We start from the raw sequence: 22,412 nt of genomic DNA, 5'->3' as shown, positions 1-22,412 counted from the left end.
ACGTAGTCCTAGCATAGAAGTGTTTCAAATGTACTTCTTCCCAGTATTGGAAGACATTTTAGGTAATTGGTTATTTTTTGCATTATGCATTATTTTAGCTGTTTGAAGGTGAACTATGTCAGTTTAAGTATTTGTGATTTTAGAAATAAGGAGTTAGTATGTTCTCTGTAGGCGGCATAATCGACTTAAATCGACTCACAAAAGAATGCAGGTGTATTTAAAATGTTTGTTTCACAAACACTAAGTGATAATATTGTCAATAATTGATATATATATATTTCCTTTTCCTACAGGCAATCCGTACTGTCTGTCAAATGTTTGCAGCATTTCTTTCTCTGAGTGCACGCCATTTTGCTCTGTTTCGTTTGTATTTACTATGCCGATGCAAGATCTCAATGAGTGTTGGGATGAAGGGTCTGCATGTTGATGTGGGAGGTGTGGCAAAAGCATCTTTTTCCCCTCCTAATTTCTACTATGTTACCTTGCATAAGGCTCTACTCTTAAGCTGCCTCCCCCAATTAGACACACCAACAGTATGACTGACAAGAGGTCTCACTCTGTTCACAGTTGCGCTATGAAGCATGTCGTTACTGAACCAATGCACAGTGAACTCTCTTCCTGCCTGTTTGGAGTTTATTTATCGTGTGATTTATTATATGAGTACATTTCCTGTGCACATACAAATAAGTCTGATTGCCCCCCCCCCCCCTACTGGACCTAGATCTTGGCCTGTAACATGTAAAGAGAGAGAGGAAGTGGAGCTATGCCAAAAAGCAATCAATAAAACGCTTAACGTGCCAAACATTCAGTAGCCAAAAGAGCCTTTGGTATGGTGTACCTGTAGGTTGGACTTGGACAAACAGATGTGTGTGTGTGGGGGGGGGGGTCACGAGGGAGAATCCACATCGTTCTCCTTGCCTGGGGATAACAATCTCAGCTCGTCTGAGCTCATTTCTTTCTCCTGCTTTCTGCCGTGGGATTGGAGAGAGCACCGACCGATAGGAGATTGGAACCCTTTGGCACTTTATTGAATGTTTCCACTTTTTATCCAACATCCAACAGAATTACAGCATCATAGCCACAAAATATTTCACCTTATCATATTGTGATCTTTTCATACCTTTTTGAATCTACATAAATCCACCTAAATATTTATTTTACTGTTTGTGATGCTGAAGGTCTCAGAATGTACAGTATTTAAACTTCGGACCCGGTTTGGTAAGCTCATTCACCCTTGACCTCCAGTCTTTGAGCAGCAGTTCAAAGACTAGATAGGACAGCTCTAGTACTATCTAGTCTATGAGCATCAGTTCATAATCAAAGACTAGATGGGACAGCTCTTGTGCTAGCTAGACTTTGAGCATCAATTCATACTCAAAAAACTAGATAGGACAGTTCCTGTACTATCTAGTGTATTAGTATCACTTCATACTCAAAGGACTAGATAGGACAGCTGTAGGGCTATCTAGACTTTGAGCATCAATTCCTACTCAAAAGACTAGCTAGGACAGCGCCAGTACTCTCCAGTGTTTTAGCATCAGCTCATACTCAAAAGACTAGATAGGACAGCTCTAGTACTATCAAGCATTTTAGCATCACTTCATACTCAAAAGACTAGATAGGACAGCTCCATTACTATCCAGCATTTTAGCATCAGTTCATGCTCAAAAGACTAGATAGGACAGCTCCAGTACTATCTAGTGTTTTAGCATCAGTTCATACTCAGAAGACAAGATAGGACAGCTCTGGTATTATCTAGCATTTTAGCATCAGTTCATAGTCAAAAGACTAGATAGGACAGCTCCGGTATTATCTAGCGTTTTAGCATTAATTCATACTCAAAAAGTAGATAGGACTGCTTCAGTACTATCTAGCGTTTTAGCATCAGTTCATACTCAAAAACTGGATAGGACAGCTCCAGGACTATCTAGTGTTTTAGCATCAGTTCATACTCAAAAACTGGATAGGACAGCTCCAGGACTATCTAGTGTTTTAGCATCAGTTCATACTCAAAAGACTAGATAGGACAGCTTTGGTACTATCTTTGAGCATCTGTCCATACTGAAGACAAGACAACTGTTGCCCCATCTACAGTACCTTCTAGCTATGATGGGTTATTTTGTGTCTTACATATTTTTGAAGTACAATAAATGGATTTCTGCTTGGTCAAGCCAACAGGAAGCACAACTGATTATGTCAGCTGACCCCTCTGAAGATGACAGCACATGACAGTGGAAACATGATTGATCAGCCATCGCCAAATGTCCCTTTACGGACCCATGACCAATTCAAGTGATGGGGAAATATAATAACAATAATAACATGTTCTCATGCTCGAATACCGATCACAGCGGTAATTTTTGGATCATATCTCTTCGCCAGAGGGGATTTGAATGTGTGTTTTTTAAGTACTGTACCTGTGTGTGTGTGTGTGTGTGTGTGTGTGCGCGCGCGTGCTTGGGCAGTCCAGTGGGTGGTATGCGTAGGAGGCCATTGAATACAGAAGGAAGCAGGAGGTTGGGGTTGCAAATGTAGCTCACAGTGCTGTTAAAATGGAAAGTGGAGGGAAAAAAAAGCTGATTGTGGTTGCATCTTCTGTTCTCCCACACTCCACCTGACATTGTGGTTTTATTCCTCAGTCAGGAAGCATTTCAATACACTTTGCCTTGATACTTTTACCATACCGTTAGATTGAACAAAAGCTGAAGATCATCCATGTAGACTTTGCAAATGCAGATATCATCTGATTTATTTGGTCTTTTTCAAGCAAGCCTCTCAGGCCCAAAGTGGGAGGGTATGCTGGAGCCTATCCCAGCTGGGTGAGAGGTGGACTGGTTGCCAGCTATCATAGGGCACATATAGACAAACAACCATTCACACTCACATTCATACCTATGGACAATTTGGAGTCGCCAATTAACCTAGCATGTTTTTGGAACAGGGCGGCACGGCGGACGAGTGGTTAGCGTGCAGACCTAACAGTTAGGAGACCAGGGTTCAATTCCACCCTCGGCCATCTCTGTGTGGAGTTTGCATGTTCTCCCCGTGCATGCGTGGGTTTTCTCCGGGTACTCCGGTTTCCTCCCACATTCCAAAAACATGCTAGGTTAATTGGCGACTCCAAATTGTCCATAGGTATGAATGTGAGTGTGAATGGTTGTTTGTCTATATGTGCCCTGTGATTGGCTTGCGACCAGTCCAGGGTGTACCCCGCCTCTCGCCCCAAGACAGCTGGGATAGGCTCCAGCATCCCTGCGACCCTTGTGAGGAAAAAGCGGTTGAAAATTAATGAATGAATGAATGTTTTTGGAACGTGGGAGGAGACCGGAGTACCCGGAGAACACGCACTCACAGGGGGAACATGCCCAAACGGAGATTCCAACCTAGATCTTCCAGATCTCCAAACTATGTGGCTAGTATGCTAACCACTAGACCATTATGCTTAAAATACCAAGTAAAATACTCCATTTATCAACATGTCCAGTCCTGGGTAACAGAGGATGTTCATAATTTCTATCTAAAACTGGGTCAAACGATGGCCTAAAACACAACTCAGTCTTCATCAATGATAGATTTTACATGGAAAAGGTATAATGTTGATAATCCGTATGCATATTACCCACATATAACCCACTTAGGGTGAATGAGACTGAATGAGTAGGTTAGCATCCTGGTCAGTGAAGCATCCATGTGGGGGCAAGGTGGGTGGAGTATCTTGCCGTGAATGTGATGGAGGAAGAGCGGTACAGTACAAACTGCCGACCGTGTGGTTACAGGACGACCTGTAAGCAAGATCACGAAATGTGCTTGATCGGAGTCCAGCAGGACATTAAAACCTCCTTCCCACCTTCAGAAAAGCTTGAAAAGCATCCTACTCCATTTATTCATCACCATCATGCCAATGTGGTGCATTTCATTTGCTACACTGGAAATACTTCTCATCTTACCTAATGGGCATACCTTAGAAGAGGAAAGAAGAGGGCGGTTGAGTGGTCAATGCACAGACCTCACAGCTAGGAGACCCGAGTTCAATCCCACCCTCGGCCATCTCTGTGTGGAGTTTGCATGTTCTCCCCGTGCATGTGTGGGTTTTCTCCGGGTACTCCGGTTTCCTCCCACATTCCAAAAACATGCTAGGTTAATTGGCGACTCCAAATTGTCCATAGGTATGAATGTGAGTGTGAATGGTTGTTTGTCTATATGTGCCCTGTGATTGGATGGCGACCCCGCCTCTTGCCCAAAGACAGCTGGGATAGGCTCCAGCACCCCCATGACCCTCGTGAGGATATGCGGTAGAAAATGAATGAACTAATGTTTTTATGTTGGCTACACAGCAATGGACTGATGGCGCCCAATTTCAGCTGGGATAGGCTCCAGCATACCCCAGCATACCACATTTGACATGATTGTATTTTCCACAAAAGCATTGAGCACTGAAATAATAATCACTCTATGTGATGCAATACGATACATGAATAACGTTCATGTACATGATGTACTCATACCACATGAAAATGGATACATTAGTAGTCTTTCCATTATGATTTGACATTTTGCCAAAAAAGCATCACATGACACTGATGTTCCATTCACACACTAATGCACACCGGTGCTCCAGCAAAGCACTGCAGGAAGTCGCCCACTGGTGCCATCCTCCGATCCATTAGGATGTGGAAACATGACAGAGCCCATCCTGTCTGGGGGCTTTATGGAGCGTCTTTGGGATGATCCTTCCACCCTTAATCCACAAACCAGAAGGTGGACACACTGGGAATTTTTTTTTCGATATGAAGCTTGTGTTTTGTCCAAATATGGGGAAACTACAGCTGAAGCTTTTTAATCTGCCATGTTTGGCCACTGCAGTGGGGGCACTAACATATAAATGTACTACATCCTGTTCACATGTGAAAGCCACGCCCCACATAACACACACACACACATGTTTTATTGTTTTATTTCTCAAAGTGGTTGTTGTTGCAAATACTAAGAAGGACTGACATACGAACATGCTTGTCATTGGTGAATTGCACTGGGCGAGGCTCAAATTGCTTACGTTTGCTGTCAGCTAATGATAGCAGTTTGACAAAGTTTAGCTACTAACGTTAGCTGTCATTGACTTACGTAACAACAACAACAACAACTTACGTAACCCACGACAAAATCTCCACACGTCACCGGTCACAGGAGTTGCATTGCTACTGTTAAACTACCATAAGTATCTAACAAAAGAAATAGTGAAAGGCCGTGATGTACACGAATGCACCTCATATCTGTGCTAATCCTGAACTGATCATGAAACTTGTGCTGGCACACTGGGTGATTTTGTACAACCTAAAATTCAACGTAGTCAGAAGTTAGCTCACTCAAAGCAACCCCTTAGCCAGTGAAAACAGTCTTTTTACATTTACATTTTAAATCAATAAATGTTATTTATATAAGATTTATTCATTTTTTACAGCTTATATTTGTCAAAAATGTCTGCAATTTCCACTTGTCATTGAAGGTTGATAGTGGGTCCCACAGCTAAACCAGTTGAGAACTACTGAACTAGAGGTTCTGTACTTTCCACTGATGCTCCAACAGGAGCTTCGGTACAAAGCAGAGTGGGGTTTTGTTGGTAGAAAATTTACAATATATTATATTATATTACATTACATTACATTATATTATATTACATAATATAATATATAACATAAATATATTTTATTGGACTTTTGGTTGTTTCTTGCTTTAAATAAATCCGTAATTGTAATTCCAAAATCTTTCACACATGTGCATTCTGGGTATCTAAGGCTGCGTCCAGGGTGCAGGGTTTAATGCCGGGTTGAGATTTTATATGTGATCAGTACAATTCCAATTTTTGAAAATCAGGCCTCATTCATACATAAGTAGATGCTTAACCATTTCATTAGAGAAATGTTGACTCCCTTTGCACAAAATCCTTGAAAGTGCCACAAATACGCTGAAGAGAGCACAAATTGACTTCTGTAAACACTCGGCAAATAAGTGACCTTGTGCTTTTGTGCATGCATGTCGCTTCCCAGATGTTCTGTGTTCTAGTCACTAGTCACATTTTTTGGTAATGTGATAGACCGCGTAATAGATGGGATTTGAACAAAAAAAAATCCAAATTAGACATCATAGCCTGCAATGTGAATGTAGCATTACTAAGTACTATAAACCCATTTTTGAGTTGGTCTTCTCCAGTAAATCCTAGTAGATATACAGAAGCACTGCTATGAGTTTTACATGAAATATATCAAATCAAATACATCTCCTTCAAAACAACTTACTAATAAGCTCATACACAACATGTGGTGTTTGCAGGGGCAGCTGCGAAGGAATAAAAAGACGCGACGTGATATGGATGCATGTGCTCTCCATGCGGGAGGAGGTCGTGGTGCATTCGAGGCCGTCGGCTCAGCCAGCGTCTGGCAGGCAGCCAATGACAGTGCAGGAAGCAATGCCACTTCAGTTCAGTGTGTCATGTGGAGTTGGGGAGGGAGGGGGGTAGAAGAGCGTTGCACCAAAGAGGGGAGGAGAGAAGGAGGAGGCACGGCTCGACAGGCAGGAGAGATGTTGGGAAATCTGGGAGGGAGGAAGACAAGAACCAAACACACCCAACCTTTTCCGACAAGACCTACTGCAGAAACACGAGTCAAAGATCCTCTATGTGACAGATCTATGTGTCTGGTCTGATGTCGTTCCCAGACCGTATTAGTTGTTGTGATGGTAGTAGACTAGGTTTGCTTGCGCCATGGCTTCTATCCTGCCCTTTTACTGCTTGTGACTGTCCCACAGGAACACGTTTGCTATAGATGGATTGTGATTGGTTGAAGGAGGAAGATTCTTCATTAGCATCGCCTTTGTGCGGCATGACGGAGAACCTTGAAATCCTCTTTGTGCCCGTCAATTGACGCCCCCATCATCCCACCCCCGTAACCAAGAACCCCCTCGTAAAAATGCAGATGGGGATTGTGGGGAGGCCATATCCTAGGATAATCACACGACTGTCACATGACCACCACTCCAAAAGGTCACTTAGGGACTTGAGTTCAAGCACAAAGATTTTTGCTGTTGTTTTTTTGTAGTTTTCTTGTTAAGAAATGTCGAAAAATTACACTATACAGGATGTCCCTAAATTGTGGACATATAGTATATGTACATAAAGTACATACATTATTCAAAAATTATTAATAATAAATGAAATTAAATAATAAATCATAAAAAAAATAATCCATCCATTTTCTGTACAGCTTATCCTCACTAGAGTTGAAGGGGTATGCTGGAGCCTATCCCAGCTGTCTTCAGGAGAGGCAGGGTACACCCTGGACTGGTCGCCAGCCAATCACAGGGCACATAATAACAATAATAATCATTTTTGTAAATAAAAATGTACATTTTATACTGTATGTATATATACACGCCAATATTTTTGATGTGTATAAAGTCACTATATGTCCACCCGGTAGGGACATCCTGTACAATTAAACAAGCAAACTACAATAAAAAGAAAACATTTAAATATAGACACAAATAACACTAATAACACACCAACAACTATTATTTATTTTAAAATACAAATATCTTGTTATTGTTTTCAGAATGATCGAAAAACCATCCTGTTCAATGAGTTAATAGTTAATTAATTTAACACAAGTAATAGTTTTTTTATTAATAATACACCCACCACACTGGAGCCTACAAAGTGTATTATTAATGTTCTAATTATCAACATTTTGGGCTACTTATTCAATTTTCCCATGTTTTTGCTCTCTTTTGCAATATTACAGTATGCTGTGAACCCCAAGTGGCCCCTTGGCCGCACTTTGAACACCACTGTAGTACCAACCAAACAAAGAAGCAATCATAAGAAACAAAGAGAACAAAGAATGGGCGTCCAATTAGAACAAGCCCCGCCCGATCCCAGTGTAACAACCAATCACATAACAGAAAGAAAAAAACAGAGCACCGCATCGTCCCTGCCCAGGCGATGACGTCACGTCCACGACTCTCAGTCTGGCTGTGGAAGGACTCAGACAGAAGATTACTACATGTTTTATTTTATTTTATTTTTTACTGCATGTGTTATTTGACTACATGTATTATTTGACTACATTTAGTGGAGGAAAGACGCGTTGTCTCTGCTGATTCGCTGGGACTGTACCGGGACTTTTCTCGCACTCCAGTGGAAGACAAAGGGTTGGATGTTGACAGTGTTCCTGTCCTCCAGACGCAGACATTTCTTATTGTTTGATTCTCGTCTTGAAAAAGCTGCTTTTCGTCCTCCTCGTCGGTGAAGATGCCCAGCTCGCTGTTCGCCGACGGCAGCCTCCACGGAGACGCGCTGGACGAGCAGAGAGCTTTGCAGGTCGCCCTGGACCAGCTCTCTCTCCTCGGGCTGGACACCGACGACCACCCGCTGTGCGACCACGACGAGCCCCGGACTAAAAGTGTCAACATGACCGAGTGCGTCCCGGTGCCCAGCTCCGAACATGTGGCCGAGATTGTAGGCAGACAAGGTACGTGTAAAGACACTTTTATTCACTCCCTGGTGGTACTTGAACGCATCTTGTGCGTCCGCAAGACAAGCACGTCAACGCATCCTCAACTTCCGTCCTCGTCTGGACACATCCGTCCAATACCGGAAAATTGTCCTAAATGAATGTACTTAACATATGATTTACTTTAACATTAAATACCTCATGTTGTTTTCTATTTTTATTGATTTACTTGTGTTTTTTTTGTGTCGGACTAGCTTGTTGTTAATTAACACAACAACGTGGGCGATACTGCACAGTATGGCATCGGAATGAGGAGGAGGACCAAACTGGGACAACATTTGATATAACCTCACCACAAAGCAAAGATAAATGTGTTTAGTAAATATTAAACATATAACCGGGTAGCTATCCATTATCATTTGTGTGTGTAAGTAGTAGAAAACGATTCAACATTAGGGATGTAACTACAGTAGTATTGCTAGCTCCATTTCCTCCATTTACGTATTTCAGCGGGAATGCTAAGTGTTCCCAAACAGGAGACTTTAAACATGAAATAACCTTTCCAAGCTCCTTGGCACTATTGCTATCCAAAGGCTGTATTTGTTTACCGAGTAGACGTCATAAACACTTCCTGTCCCTTACTTTTAATGTGTACTGTGTACACCTCTCATTAGCAGTACACGTACCATTACAGTAATGGTCTAGCTGTGTTTTATGGAGCTTCATATTCATGGTTTCCTCCCTTTCCCAGGATGTAAGATTAAAGCATTGCGGGCGAAGACCAACACCTACATCAAGACCCCAGTCCGAGGTGAGGAGCCGGTTTTTGTGGTGACGGGCAGAAGGGAGGATGTGGCGATGGCCCGAAGAGAGATCATCTCGGCGGCAGAGCATTTCTCCATGATCCGAGCTTCCAGAAACAAAAACACCAGCCTGAACGGGAATGCCACTCCGGTTCCTGGCCCCCCTAACTTACCCGGACAGACCACCATACAGGTGCGTGTACCCTACCGTGTTGTGGGTCTTGTTGTTGGACCCAAGGGCGCCACCATCAAGCGCATCCAAAAGCAGACCCACACTTATATTGTGACTCCGAGTCGGGACAAGGAGCCGGTGTTTGAGGTGACGGGAATGCCAGAGAATGTGGACCGAGCCCGAGAGGAGATCGAAGCTCACATCGCCATGAGAACAGGAGGTGTCATCGAGCTCCAGGATGAAAATGATTTCCATGCCAATGGGACAGATGTGGGTTTTGACCTGCAGGGACACCCCAACTCGTGGTCCAAGCCGAGCGCTGGGATGACGCCCAAGCCCTTCTCCAAATACCGCAACGACTCATCCTCCTCCCTCGGCAGCGCATCCACCGACTCCTATTTTGGCTCTCGTATGGCAGACTACAGCCCACCCAGCCCCACCCTGAGCTACACAACCAACAACAACAACAACAACATCAGTGTCAACACAAACGGCAACATCTATGGAAATGAGGTGATCTCTCCCGACGGCACTGAGCTGACGTTTGATTCACCACCACTCCTTGAAACTACTCCAAACCCCACTGGGAGTTTCTGGTCCCAGTATGAAAACCGAATCACCCCGTCCTCGACCAGTTCTCCGACCTCCACACCCGCATTTTATCCCAACAACGCCAACAACGTGATGGTGAGTCAAAGACGGATCGACAGAGACCAGCGAGAGTCCAGACTCTCACCTCCTCTCCACGCCGGTACCACCGAGCACCCGTTACCCCGACGGGCACCGAGCGACCCCACTGGAGACTTGCTGGGTTTTCCCGGCAACACCTTGGCATCTCTGACGAGCGCTCACCTTCCGTACGACTCCTCTGCCTCCTCCTCGTCCTCCTCTACCTCGTCTAGCAGCCGAAAAAGCAGCCGTGACTGTTCGGTGTGCTTCGAAAGCGAGGTCATTGCTGCGCTGGTCCCATGTGGACACAACCTCTTCTGTATGGAATGTGCCAACCGCATCTGCCAGAGAAGCCAACCCAAATGCCCCGTCTGCCAAACCAGCGTCACTCAGGCCATACGTATATTTTCATAACACCTCACAACAAAAGACCTGGATACGGTATTATTAATCATCATCAATGCAGAAAGTGTACATAGCGTTACGGGCGGTTATGTTCCGAGTGTCCAAATGTAACTCGACTGGTCGTCCAACGGCTCTCTTAGGCGTCACACTAAGTGAGGTCTACCAACGTACCGTTAAGCAAAGTCTGGCCCGGGTGCCATTTGCTACTTTTTGATTGGCCCGTGGCAAGAAAGCAAGAAATTCCATTATGTATTTCATCCAATAACAAAACAGGGCTTTACAGCATAATATTTGCGCTAATCAAATGTTGACAAAGTCCAGTAATCCCTCACCACTTTCACTTTCATGGCTTTACTCTATCACGGTTTTGCAAAAATATTCATTCATTCATTTTCTTCCCCTTATCCTCGCGAGGGTGCTGGAGCCTATCCCAGCTGTCTTTGGCCGAGAGGCGGGGTACACCCTGGACTGGTCGCCAGCCAATCACAGGGCACATATAGACAAACAACCATTCACACTCACATTCATACCTATGGACAATTTGGAGTGGCCAATTAGCCTAGCATGTTTTTGGAATGTGGGAGGAAACCGGAGTACCCGGAGAAAACCCACAAATGCACGGGGAGAACATGCAAACTCGACATAGAGATGGCTGAGGGTGGAATTGAACCCAAGCTGTGAGGTTTGGGTTACCACTCGACTAACTACTCGACCGCCATGCAGCCTTGCAAAAATATATTCACTAATATTACATACATATTACATTATTAGTCTATTGAAGCAATTTTTTTGGACTAAATTAAACATTTTCAAGCATAAAAATAGCAAAATGAAGTAAAATAAAAATATAAGGCATTCGGAAGGGACATACTAAGATGATGGTATGTTGTATTCTACACTAGTCGCTAGGTATCGCTAATGTTACTGTAATGTTGGATGAGACACACAAGCACCGGAACAATGAATGATCTTAGAACAAGCACAATAATCACAGTAATACTGTTGCGGCCATAACTCAACTCTGAACCCCCAAAGTCACTTCCTGTGCAACACCGAAACGCAACGCACACAATCATGATCACATGTCTTTTTGTCTTTTATGATGTCTACTTTTTGGGGGTAATAGGAGTGTAAAGTTGACTATAGGGGTGTTATTTAATGTGTAGAGGGCTCCAATGATGTTAAAAACTGTAAAAACTATCTTATATTATCTATTTAAAATGAAGGAAACCTACTTTGTGGAAATTCACTTTTCATAGTCGGGTTTGGAATCATAACCGAAATAAAGAGTGGGGAACCTGCAAGCCACAATCGCCATCGACACTCCATTTGCCGTGCCATGTCTTTGACTTGATGGATTATTTTCCGTCTATCTATATTTCTATTCAAGTCCATTCATCTCTCAAGTCTCATAATAATAATAATAAAAGGAAGAAGGTGTGATTTAAGGAAATTCCCTTGTTGGACACCCCTGGCCTTTGGGTCTTGGACTGAATAAAGGACTGTGTTGTAGTTTGGGGACATATTTGAAACCTGTACATGCATGTTTTAAATAATAATCAATAGCGCTAGTGGCTTGTATCTTTATATTGATGTGGCAGGATGCAGGTACTGTTAGCACGGCGAGCTAACGGTCGGACATATAAAACTAGCTTGGCTCCTGTTTACAAACCACAAGAGGGAGTATTATCCCACACGCTTGCGTATCAAATGCATTTCCTCAAAGGTTTGAAGTAACAAGATAGAAGTATTCGATCCTCTTTTGACTTGAAAGTTGCATTTCTTATTACAAAGATGTTTACAGATATTTTGAGTTCAGTGAACTTTTTTGTAGCTGGGTTTATTTTTTTGGAATTGATCACTGTATTACTTTAACTACACCCGGGTGAGGAAGAGAAGTTATGTATTACATTTGACAGTATTGTGTTGTGATGGGATGATTGTTTTTTTTTAGGCTTTTAAATATGCTACACTTGGCATATTTTTTATTCAGTAATATAAAGCATATTTTATGCTATATTGTTATTTTAAAAACTTTCAAATGTACAAATATGACTAAGGTGAGGACAAAGAAACAATGTATGCTTTTTCAAAATTTCTATGAATGACATTTTGGTGGGAATAACAGGCTTCTGTTGCACCACGACAGCTTTAGTATTTCTATTTTAATACCTTTATTTACCACTTGTTTACATATATGTAGTTATTTTAGTGTAAATGGGCTTAATTGAGCAAATTTTAAGAACAGAATATATTTTATTTTATGATAAAGGGCCTTTATCCTCATGGTTAATATTTCCTGAGATTTGAAAATGTATCAAGAGTTTTATTTTTCTGACATTTAAAAATTATACATAAGTAACGGTGCTACTTGTTGCTTTTTTTCTTTGTTTGTTTGTTTTTTTAAGTATTTCTATACCAGTCAAATAAAGAAATGGTACATTGGAAAGTGGTTATTTATTCCAGACTTGCCACAGTCGGTTAATTCCTAAACTACAGCAGCCAGACGGGAACACACGTTGCCAAGAGTCAGGCTGCAAGGTGACTATCTTGATGCTCTGATGGGGGAGGTTGGGGCCCACTATGTCCCTAAACCCTAAAGGCTTAATTATGCTCCTATGCCAACTTGCTATACCCCGTCCAAACCCTCAAAGCGTGATGTGTGCTTCCAAAACATTTCATCGACATCAACAACAACACAGACTACAAAGCTGTGATTGGTTGGCCGTTATCAGTTTTTCCCTTTTGGGGAATTAATTTATGATTCATTCATTATCCAATAACAATAAATAAACCGTTAAGTCACCAAAAAAAATCCATAAATGAACCAAGATTACCGATATTGTCCTGGTGAGCAAATCAAGCGCTCAGTTTTTCTCCTGCATGTTCTCACTTTCCCTGAGCTCACTTATAAACAAACATTGACGGTTTCAGAGGAAGTCATTTTGCATGCTAGTTGCATCAAATGCTCCACAATGTAGGAAAAAAACATCAAGTGGTGTCACAAGAAAAAAAATGTCTGTGACAATAATACATTCATCAGACAATACATGGAAATGACCTCGAAAGTGCCCCATAGAACAATGGCATGAATGGAGTGAGCTTTGTGTCAGTTGGTGGAGGTGGGGCAGAAGAGTTAACCTCATATGGACTAATGTAAGGTAACATAAATTAGTGAATTGAAATATATTGTCACCCTGGACTGGTGGCCAGCCAATCACAGGGCACATATAGACAAACAACCATTCACACTCACATTCATACCTATGGACAATTTGGTGTCGCCAATTAACCTAGCATGTTTTTGGAATGTGGGAGGAAACCGGAGTACCAGGAGAAAACCCACACATGCCGAGGGTGGAATTGAACTCGGGTCTCCTAACTGTGAGGCCTGCACGCTGACCACTCAAATGCCGTGCAGCCAATATATATATTGTCATATATTTGTTTCAATATTTTTGTATACGTTTTGTAAAAGTAATGCTAAAGTCTTGTCTCTTAGACCCAATCCAATCCAACGCTAGAACGTCTGGGGGCCCGAGGCTTGTTCCTATTGCTGCTACATTTGAAAAATGTCCAAATGTTTGCCAGAGACAACCCAAGGGCTAAAGCAATCTGTGATTTTATTTAATTTGGTGACAATTTTCTGTGAGTTTTGCCGCAAGGACGATAACACGGACTAAAGTTAAATTGTAAATCTTTTATGGAATTATTAATGACACACTGTACTGTATGCTGGATTCGGAGTGTTTACTTGTATGTTCATTGAAGTGCTTAAATTCCTAAATTTGGCTTTGCTCAGCTTATAGTAGAAGTCTTGCCTTACGTAGATGTATATATAGCGAGTGTATTGTAATACTGTAACAATACATCCAGAGCCTTGTTGCCCCAAAAATAAATCATAAGCTTACTTTCATAAACTTGCACTAAACATCTATTAAAATGTACCACTTAAGTCACATGAACCTGAAGTCATTGAACTACTTTCTAGTAGCTCTGTTCCATGTCTGGCCTGCGTGGCAGTACCAGTTCTGGATGCATGTTTCGGTCCTTTCACTCCTCCCGCCTCCCCTTCCCTTTGCCAAAGTGCAGCTTGTCTTGTGGTCCTGTTGGAAATGCTGCCACTTAAACACACACTCTGCAAGATAGTACAGGCAGGCTCTCATGGCAGGTTTCAAATGGAAACATTCACCAGAGGCCAGCAGAACTGCCCCTATAAACCTTATTATTAGGAAGCAATCTTACTGCCACAGAAAGGAGCTGACAAGTGTTTTTTAGCCAAGCGTGCAACACATGGACGCCACATTTTCCCTTTCTTGGTCTTAAGATTCTCAGAAGTAGAAGACGACATGTACAGTACTCCTGAATCCTACACGGAACTGAACCAGGAAAATGACTCCACAAAACCAATCATCACACTCAGCTCATATGTTATATGTTTCAATGACTCAAGGGTGCTCGACACAGACCCAAGTTTCACTGACTCACAGGTACTTCATGAACACAAGAGTTTCACTGGCAAGTGAAAAGTGGCTCAATGAAGACTTGATTTTCACTAAATTGACTCAAATTTCACTGATTAACGGGTGCTCAACGATGACTTCGGTTTCACAGACTCATGGGTACTCACGGGACGAACACAAGGTTCACTGACTCACAGGTACTCGACAAAGATTCACGTTTCACTGACCCACGAATGCTCCACGAAGATTCACGTTTCACTGACTCACGAGTTGATGGAGACTGGAGTTGACTGACTCAGGGGTACTTGAAAAATACTTGAGTTTCACTCAATCATGGGTACTTGAAAAAGACTTGAGTTTCTCTGACTCACGAGTTAATGGAGACTCGAATTTCACTAACAGGTTGATGAAGACTTGAGTTTCACTGACTCACGGGTACTTGAAAAAGACTGGAGTTTCACTGACTCACAGGTTGATGAAGACTCGAGTTGCACTGACTCACGGGTACTTGAAAAATACTTGAGTTTCACTCAATCATGGGTACTTGAAAAAGACTTGAGTTTCACTGACTCACGAGTTAATGGAGACTTGAATTTCACTAACAGGTTGATGAAGACTTGAGTTTCACTGACTCACGGGTACTTGAAAAAGACTGGAGTTGCACTGACTCACGGGTTGATGGAGACTCAAGTTTAACAGACTCACGGGTACTTGAAAAAGACTCGAGTTGCACTGACTCACGGTTTGATGGAGACTCGAGTTTGACTGACTCATGGGTATTTGAAAAAGATTCGAGTTTCACTGACTCAAGGGTTAATGGAGATTCGAGTTTCACTGACTCACGGGTTGCTGGAGACTCGAGTTTCACTGACTCACGAGTGGATGGAGAGTCGAGTTGACTGACTCATGGGTTGATGGAAACTGGAGTTGCACTGACTCATGGGTACTTGAAAAAGACTTGAGTTTTACTGACTCACGGGTTATTGGAGACTCGAGTTTCACTAACGGGTTGATGAAGACTTGAGTTTCACTGACTCACGGGTACTTGAAAAAGATTCGAGTTGCACTGACTCACGGGTTGATGGAGACTCGAGTTTGACTGACTCATGGGTACTTGAAAAGACCTAAGACTACTACCTACCTACTAAGACTCAAGTTTCACTGACTTACATGTAATTGATCGCCAGCCAACCACAGAGCTACAAATTATATTTTTTGAAATTAAAAAATATAAGAACAGACTAGCCTATGTTAGCAACAATGGTTTAAAAAACAGATTGAAGAAAAAAGGGTGTATTTGTCACAAATGAAACGATATAAAAACAATCATAAATGTTTTAGTATGAGCCTTTTAACAATAACAATAATAATAATAATAATAATACATCTTTTCTGCATTCCCCACTCCCATATCTCAATGTGGTAAAATGGGATTTGCATTTCTTTGACACTGGTTGTGTTTGGTGATGTTGTGGCTGGCGGGAATAGCTCACTGCCCACGCTCGCAAGATGTCAGCTGAACACCACCATGTTCCATGCAAATAGGCCAACTGCAACCGCTTCACACATTTTATGTCTGGCATGCCAACACCGACTCACACCGTGTCCACAAGGAGAATCATCATATATATGTGTGTGTGTGTGTGTGTGTCCCTGCACTGCTTCATTTATACCTTGATGGATGTAATTAGATGAGATAAATTTAGTCAGTCTTTTGGGGGCACTTTTTTATCTTCAGTTTTTTGAGGAACACACGCAGTACTTCAAGATAAGAAGATTAAAGAAGTAAGTCTGTTTTCCCATGTAGGAACGGGTATTATTTACATATTATTTCACACCAATGTATACTTGGAAAAAGAAAAACATACAAATTATGTCAGAAAGCAATTCCTTTTTAAATTTTCACAAATTTTAACCCCGTTTAATTACAGTGGGGGTTACGTCCAAGACCACAAGTCAATGCAGAACATCTGGTGATGACTTCATAGAGTGTCGGCGTATGTCGCTTTAAGACAAAGTCACATGACCGATACAGCTGTTGTTTCACCTGTCAATGAGGCGCCAGTTGAGAGACATAGTCTCTCCAACATGTCCTGGGTCTTCCCCAAGACACTTCACCAGGAGAGCATCCAGGATGCGTACTAAATGCCCCAGCCACTTCCTCTCAATATGGTAATGGTAATGGTTTTATTTCATTTGAACATGCATCAGATTACAATTGAATGCATCACATAATCAGTTCCCAGTTCCACATGTCCAAAAGGAGTAGGAAGAAGCAAAGCTTATTAAATCCTACCCCTCCATCTGGTACTTTTACAATCACTAACTGTTACATTTGTTCACTTCCTGCTTTCCTAATATGGTTTAAGGGTTTTTTCTTTTAATTTTTTTGTCCCGTACCGAAGTACGAGGTGATATGACCATACAATAACATAATGGGTACCATAGTAACTTTTTTATTTTTATTTTTATTTTTATTTTTATTTTTATTTTTATTTTTATTTTTATTTTTATTTTTATTTTTATTTTTATTTTTATTTTTATTTTTATTTTTGTTTTTGTTTTTGTTTTTGTTTTTATTTTTATTTTTATTTTTATTTTTATTTTTATTTTTATTTTTATTTTTATTTTTATTTTTATTTTTATTTTTATTTTTATTTTTATTTTTATTTTTATTTTTATTTTTATTTTTATTTTGAAGATGAACTATATCAGCAAGTTGAAGTATTTGTGATTTTAGAAATAAGGAGTTAGTATGTTCTATGTAGGCTGCATTCTGAATTATCCTTACTGACCTTTTTTGCAGTACATTTAGCGAGTGAAGATTGCTTTTATAGTTATTAGCCCATATTTCCACACAATAAGTAAGATATGGTAGAACCAGAGAGCAATAAAGAGTGTGGAGTGATTTCTGATTGAGAACAAATTTTGCTTTGTTCAATATTGAAATGTTTCTTGCCACTTTATGTTGTGTATTTGTAATATAAGGTTTCCAGCTCATATTTTCATCTATTGTGATCCCAGAAATTTAAAGGAGCAATGGCTCTCCTTTCAGATTCTCACCCTAAGGATGAAAGACCCAGCCACCAAACGGAGGATTCTGCTGATTCTTAATTGGCTAATAGGATTTGATTGTATTTTCTGTTCCTCTTAGTTTCAAAGTGATGTCCTATGAATGAAAAGCACCTCCTCAATGGAGGTACCACTGTACACCTCCCTCGTTGGTCAAAACTGTGACCTTTTTTTTTTTGTAACTGTGTCATCACTTCCATTCCACTTTCCTCACCGTCTTTGACCTTCTTGACGACTTCCTTTTCCCGCACCCCCATCCCTCCCTCCTCCTGTCCGGAGAGACCAGGGTGTGATTGGTGAGGAATGAGGTGTGGGCCTCTGTGTCGCACAATCATTATAGACCTGCTGCACTTTAATGGAGCACACACATGTGCACACACACGTGCACATCACACTTGAAGCATGCAAAGAGGAAAACAATGAAAGTACACAGCACATGCACATATGAACACATGTGTTGCTTTAGCCATTCATTTCTTATGAATGGGATACTGTATAGCAGCACATATGGATTTCATAAAAGCTTCTTTGTAGCTGCTGTTAGCAATAAAACATAGCAGCTAATCAAGGTAGTGGAGGTTCATTTCACTTTATGAAGTATTTTTCAAAGCTTTTCATATACTTGTTTTATTCAATGGTAAAATATATGATATGGCTCTCATGGGAATCCTTATAAAAATATGTGGCTTTCATGCTCTCTGAGCCAAAAAGGTTCCCGACCCCTCCTGTAAAATGACGTGAGATGATTTTCTATCCCAGTAGAAATATACATGTCGGGTACAGAGCTGCAACACCATGACAGGAGACTTGACATGTCCATAAACATGTGTGTTTATAAGAGGAGGCAAGAGTAGATGATGCACAGCCCCCCCTCCCCAGCCCTCCCCACCCCAGTTTGCCTTCTGTGCAGCATTGCTGCAGTCTCACAAAGGAAAGGAAGGTTTCGTAACACCGTTAACTCTTTGCATTATAGCACCACCTAGGGGTACATGAACATGGAAGTACTGTATAGTGTATGTACTGTATATGTTGTACACATACAATATTAGACAACATTAGAAAGATTTTCACAGAATAACTAAATAATACATAAATAACATATATTATGTATAATAACAAATAAAATATTTAAAATAATATATATTTATATTATTTTATTTCACAAATGATTCAGGTGAATAGAAAAAAGCAAAGAGGAACAAGAATTTGGATTACAGTTTCAATACTGGCACTGTCCTGAGGGTGGCAGCAAAGGAGTTTTTTTTTTTAAGAATAACACTATCTCTCAAAAGACATCAAATGTATTCATTCATTCATTTTCTACCGCTTATCATCACAAGGGTGGCAGGGGTGCTTGAGCCTATCCCAGCTGTCTTCAGGCGAGAGGCGGGGTACACCCTGGACTGGTGGCCAGCCAATCACAGGGCACATATAGACAAACAACCATTCACACTCACATTCATACCTATGGACAATTTGGAGTCGCCAATTAACCTAGCATGTTTTTGGAATGTGGGAGGAAACCGGAAAAAAAATAAATCAGGAAGGGAACAAAGACATTTTCACAGCACTATTTATACATAGCATATGCAACATCTGATATTTTTGCTGATTTTGTCAAACTGGTTTATTGTTCCTTCACCACTGAGTGCTATGGAGACTGCCATTGATTCACTGAAGTGATGCCAAATATGATTATAGCAGAATTGATGTGTGTGTTTTAGGTGAAATGATCAATACACGTAACCGCTGTTCTATTTTGGATATTTAAAGTGATCTGAAAGCCCCAAACAAGCACATCCTACAATATTTGTATTTCCCCACATAATCCCTGTAGGGATTAAGGAGCAGCTGCCTTTGAACTAGAACAACAGCAACTAAAAACACAGGCATTTCTTTTCCATTCAGCACTTTCAACCGGAAGATAGAAAAAGGTAAAAACAGCATTGTCCTCAATAATAGAGTTGACACCAAGTCACAACATCGCTGAATCTGCACCCACTATTCCGTAATTCTACATTTTCCATGACAAAATTCCAACTGAAAAGCAACATTCCACATTTTTCCAATCAATCCAAACCATTCCAGCGCATCATGTTTGACTTTGGACCAGGTGGTCCAAATTGCTTTGGTCCATCTGGGGAAAGGGGGGTCCAAAGTGCAGCCCGGGGATGCTAGTAACTGTTTTTTATATGTTATTTTAATGGTAATGGTAATGGTAATGGTTTAATTTCATTTGAACATGCATCAGATTACAGTTGAGTGCATCCCATAATCAGTTCCCAGTTCCACATGTCTAAAAGGAGTAGGAAGAAGCAAAGCTTATTAAATCCTACCCCTCCATCTGGTACTTTTACAATCAGTAACTGTTACATTTGTTCACTTCCTGCTTTCCTAATATAGTTTAAGGTTTTTTTTATGTTATTTATTTATTTATTTATTTTTGTCACGTACCGAAGTACGAGGTGATATGACCATACAATAAAGTTGGAATTTTGGGAAAATTAGGTTTGAGAAAAAGTCAAATTATAATGACAGTAATGTCAATATTACAAAAATGAAAATGTATGAACATTATTTAGGGACAAAAGCTAAAATGTATGGAAAATTACATAACATACATAACATAAAAACAGCAAAAATGGAGGTAATAAGCGCTCGTACACCAAAATCACAAAGCCTAGATGCAGTTTTTCTTGAAATATATATAACTTCTTATTATGTCATTTCGTCATCACTAATATCAAAGTGTTCCTTGCTTCCTTTCGTTTTTCAGGCTTTTTTTCTGGCCCTGGCTGGATAAGTTTGTCTAACTGAAGTCTAACTAGTTTGATTCATCAAACAACTAAGAAAGCTATACCATACCATACCATATATATATATATATATATATATATATATATATATATATATAAACTACTATCTAAAGATGCAGCTCTATTATCCACATTTTCAAAGTTCCAATTAAATGTCATTTTTTGGCATTTCTCAACCCCTCAATACACAATACATTCAGGCTATTTAACACACAAATTCCATTTGAGCTTAATAAATCGTACTACTTCCACATTTATCAACTGATTCAAACCATCTCAAAACCAAAACCAAAACATTTTCACATTCCAAACACTCCCGGAATTGCACATTTTCTGGCTCCAAAATTCCAATTGACATTCATGTCATTTTTGGGGGTATTTTTCAACCCATTCGGACCATTCCAGCAATTAAACATTCAGTCTAACTATTAAACACATGCAAATTCCTAGTTCGGCGTCAAGTCTTCATCAGTCACACAAATGGTCTTCTCTTGTTCATATACTGGATTGCATTTTGACAGAATGTACCATTTTTCCAAGTATTCCAAGTTTGGCTTCATGACTGTTTTCAGCGTCACAAGTGCTCCAGTGAGTCCAATCATCCAGCCAACAATTAAATAAGGGACATCTGTCCTGCCTCCGCTGTCTCCTTTGAGCTCTGTAATTCTTCTGCATGTCATTAGAAGATATGACTGGAACACGGCAACAAGGAATCAAACATAGCCCACCATTAGGAACAATCATGTCCAAGAATAAAGACAGAAACATTTATCAGACACAAAGGAAAGAGATCCAAGAAGGAAAAATGATCCTCAATTATTTTTTATTTTTTAAATTAATAATTAATATATATTATATTACAGTATTTTTATATTTTATTTATATGTATATTATGGTAGAGATAATAGAATATTAGAGATCTCTGTAAGTGTGATGCAGTGTAGTTCCATTTTATACTACTGCAAACTACAGTATCCCATGTATGTCTGCACATAGAAAATACACATATGATACACAGTACTTTATACAAAAAAAGTTAATTTAATAATCAGTTACATTTAATAATTCCTTATTGATAAAATGGAACATTTTTGTAATAATTGCAGAATACATGTTCATTTGCCCGTGTCCAGTTATGTACATGTTTTTATGTACATAACATAGGTTTTTTTTTAGATATTAACGACTGTAGTTAATCACTTCTTTTACAAACATATATTTCTTTATATATTATATTAAAAAGACAAACGTATTTTATGTAATCAGTTATTACAAAATAGATGAACTTGTTAAATTGTTAAACATATGTAATATAAAGATTTTTTTTAAATTATGTTTATTAATTACTGTAGTTAAAAATAAAATTAAAAAATAAAATGAGTAGATATTTGTTTATATTATGTTGTTATATGAAATTATTAAAAATTACATTTAAAATATAAAAAACTTTAATATACTGTATGTAATATATGCATTTTTGCCTGTGTCCAGACATCAGCCACACCCTT

At 40.2% G+C, this 22,412-nt stretch overlaps 1 protein-coding gene across 1 annotated transcript; it reads left to right on the top strand.

Annotated features, from left to right (window-relative positions):
- Window positions 1–8,003: 8,003 nt before the first annotated feature.
- mex3b (mex-3 RNA binding family member B) lies at window positions 8,004–13,884 on the top strand. The gene is made up of 2 exons (XM_058078654.1): window positions 8,004–8,522; window positions 9,256–13,884. Exons 1-2 carry the CDS (start codon window positions 8,303–8,305, stop codon window positions 10,560–10,562), a joined length of 1,527 nt encoding a protein of 508 aa, XP_057934637.1. The 5' UTR covers window positions 8,004–8,302; the 3' UTR covers window positions 10,563–13,884.
- Window positions 13,885–22,412: the final 8,528 nt, after the last annotated feature.

This window comes from Doryrhamphus excisus, chromosome 7, assembly GCF_030265055.1.
Source record: "Doryrhamphus excisus isolate RoL2022-K1 chromosome 7, RoL_Dexc_1.0, whole genome shotgun sequence".
In the NCBI taxonomy this organism is placed as follows: domain Eukaryota; kingdom Metazoa; phylum Chordata; class Actinopteri; order Syngnathiformes; family Syngnathidae; genus Doryrhamphus; species Doryrhamphus excisus.
Note: the sequence above shows the minus strand (reverse complement) of the source record. Positions and strands in the feature narration are given on the sequence as shown.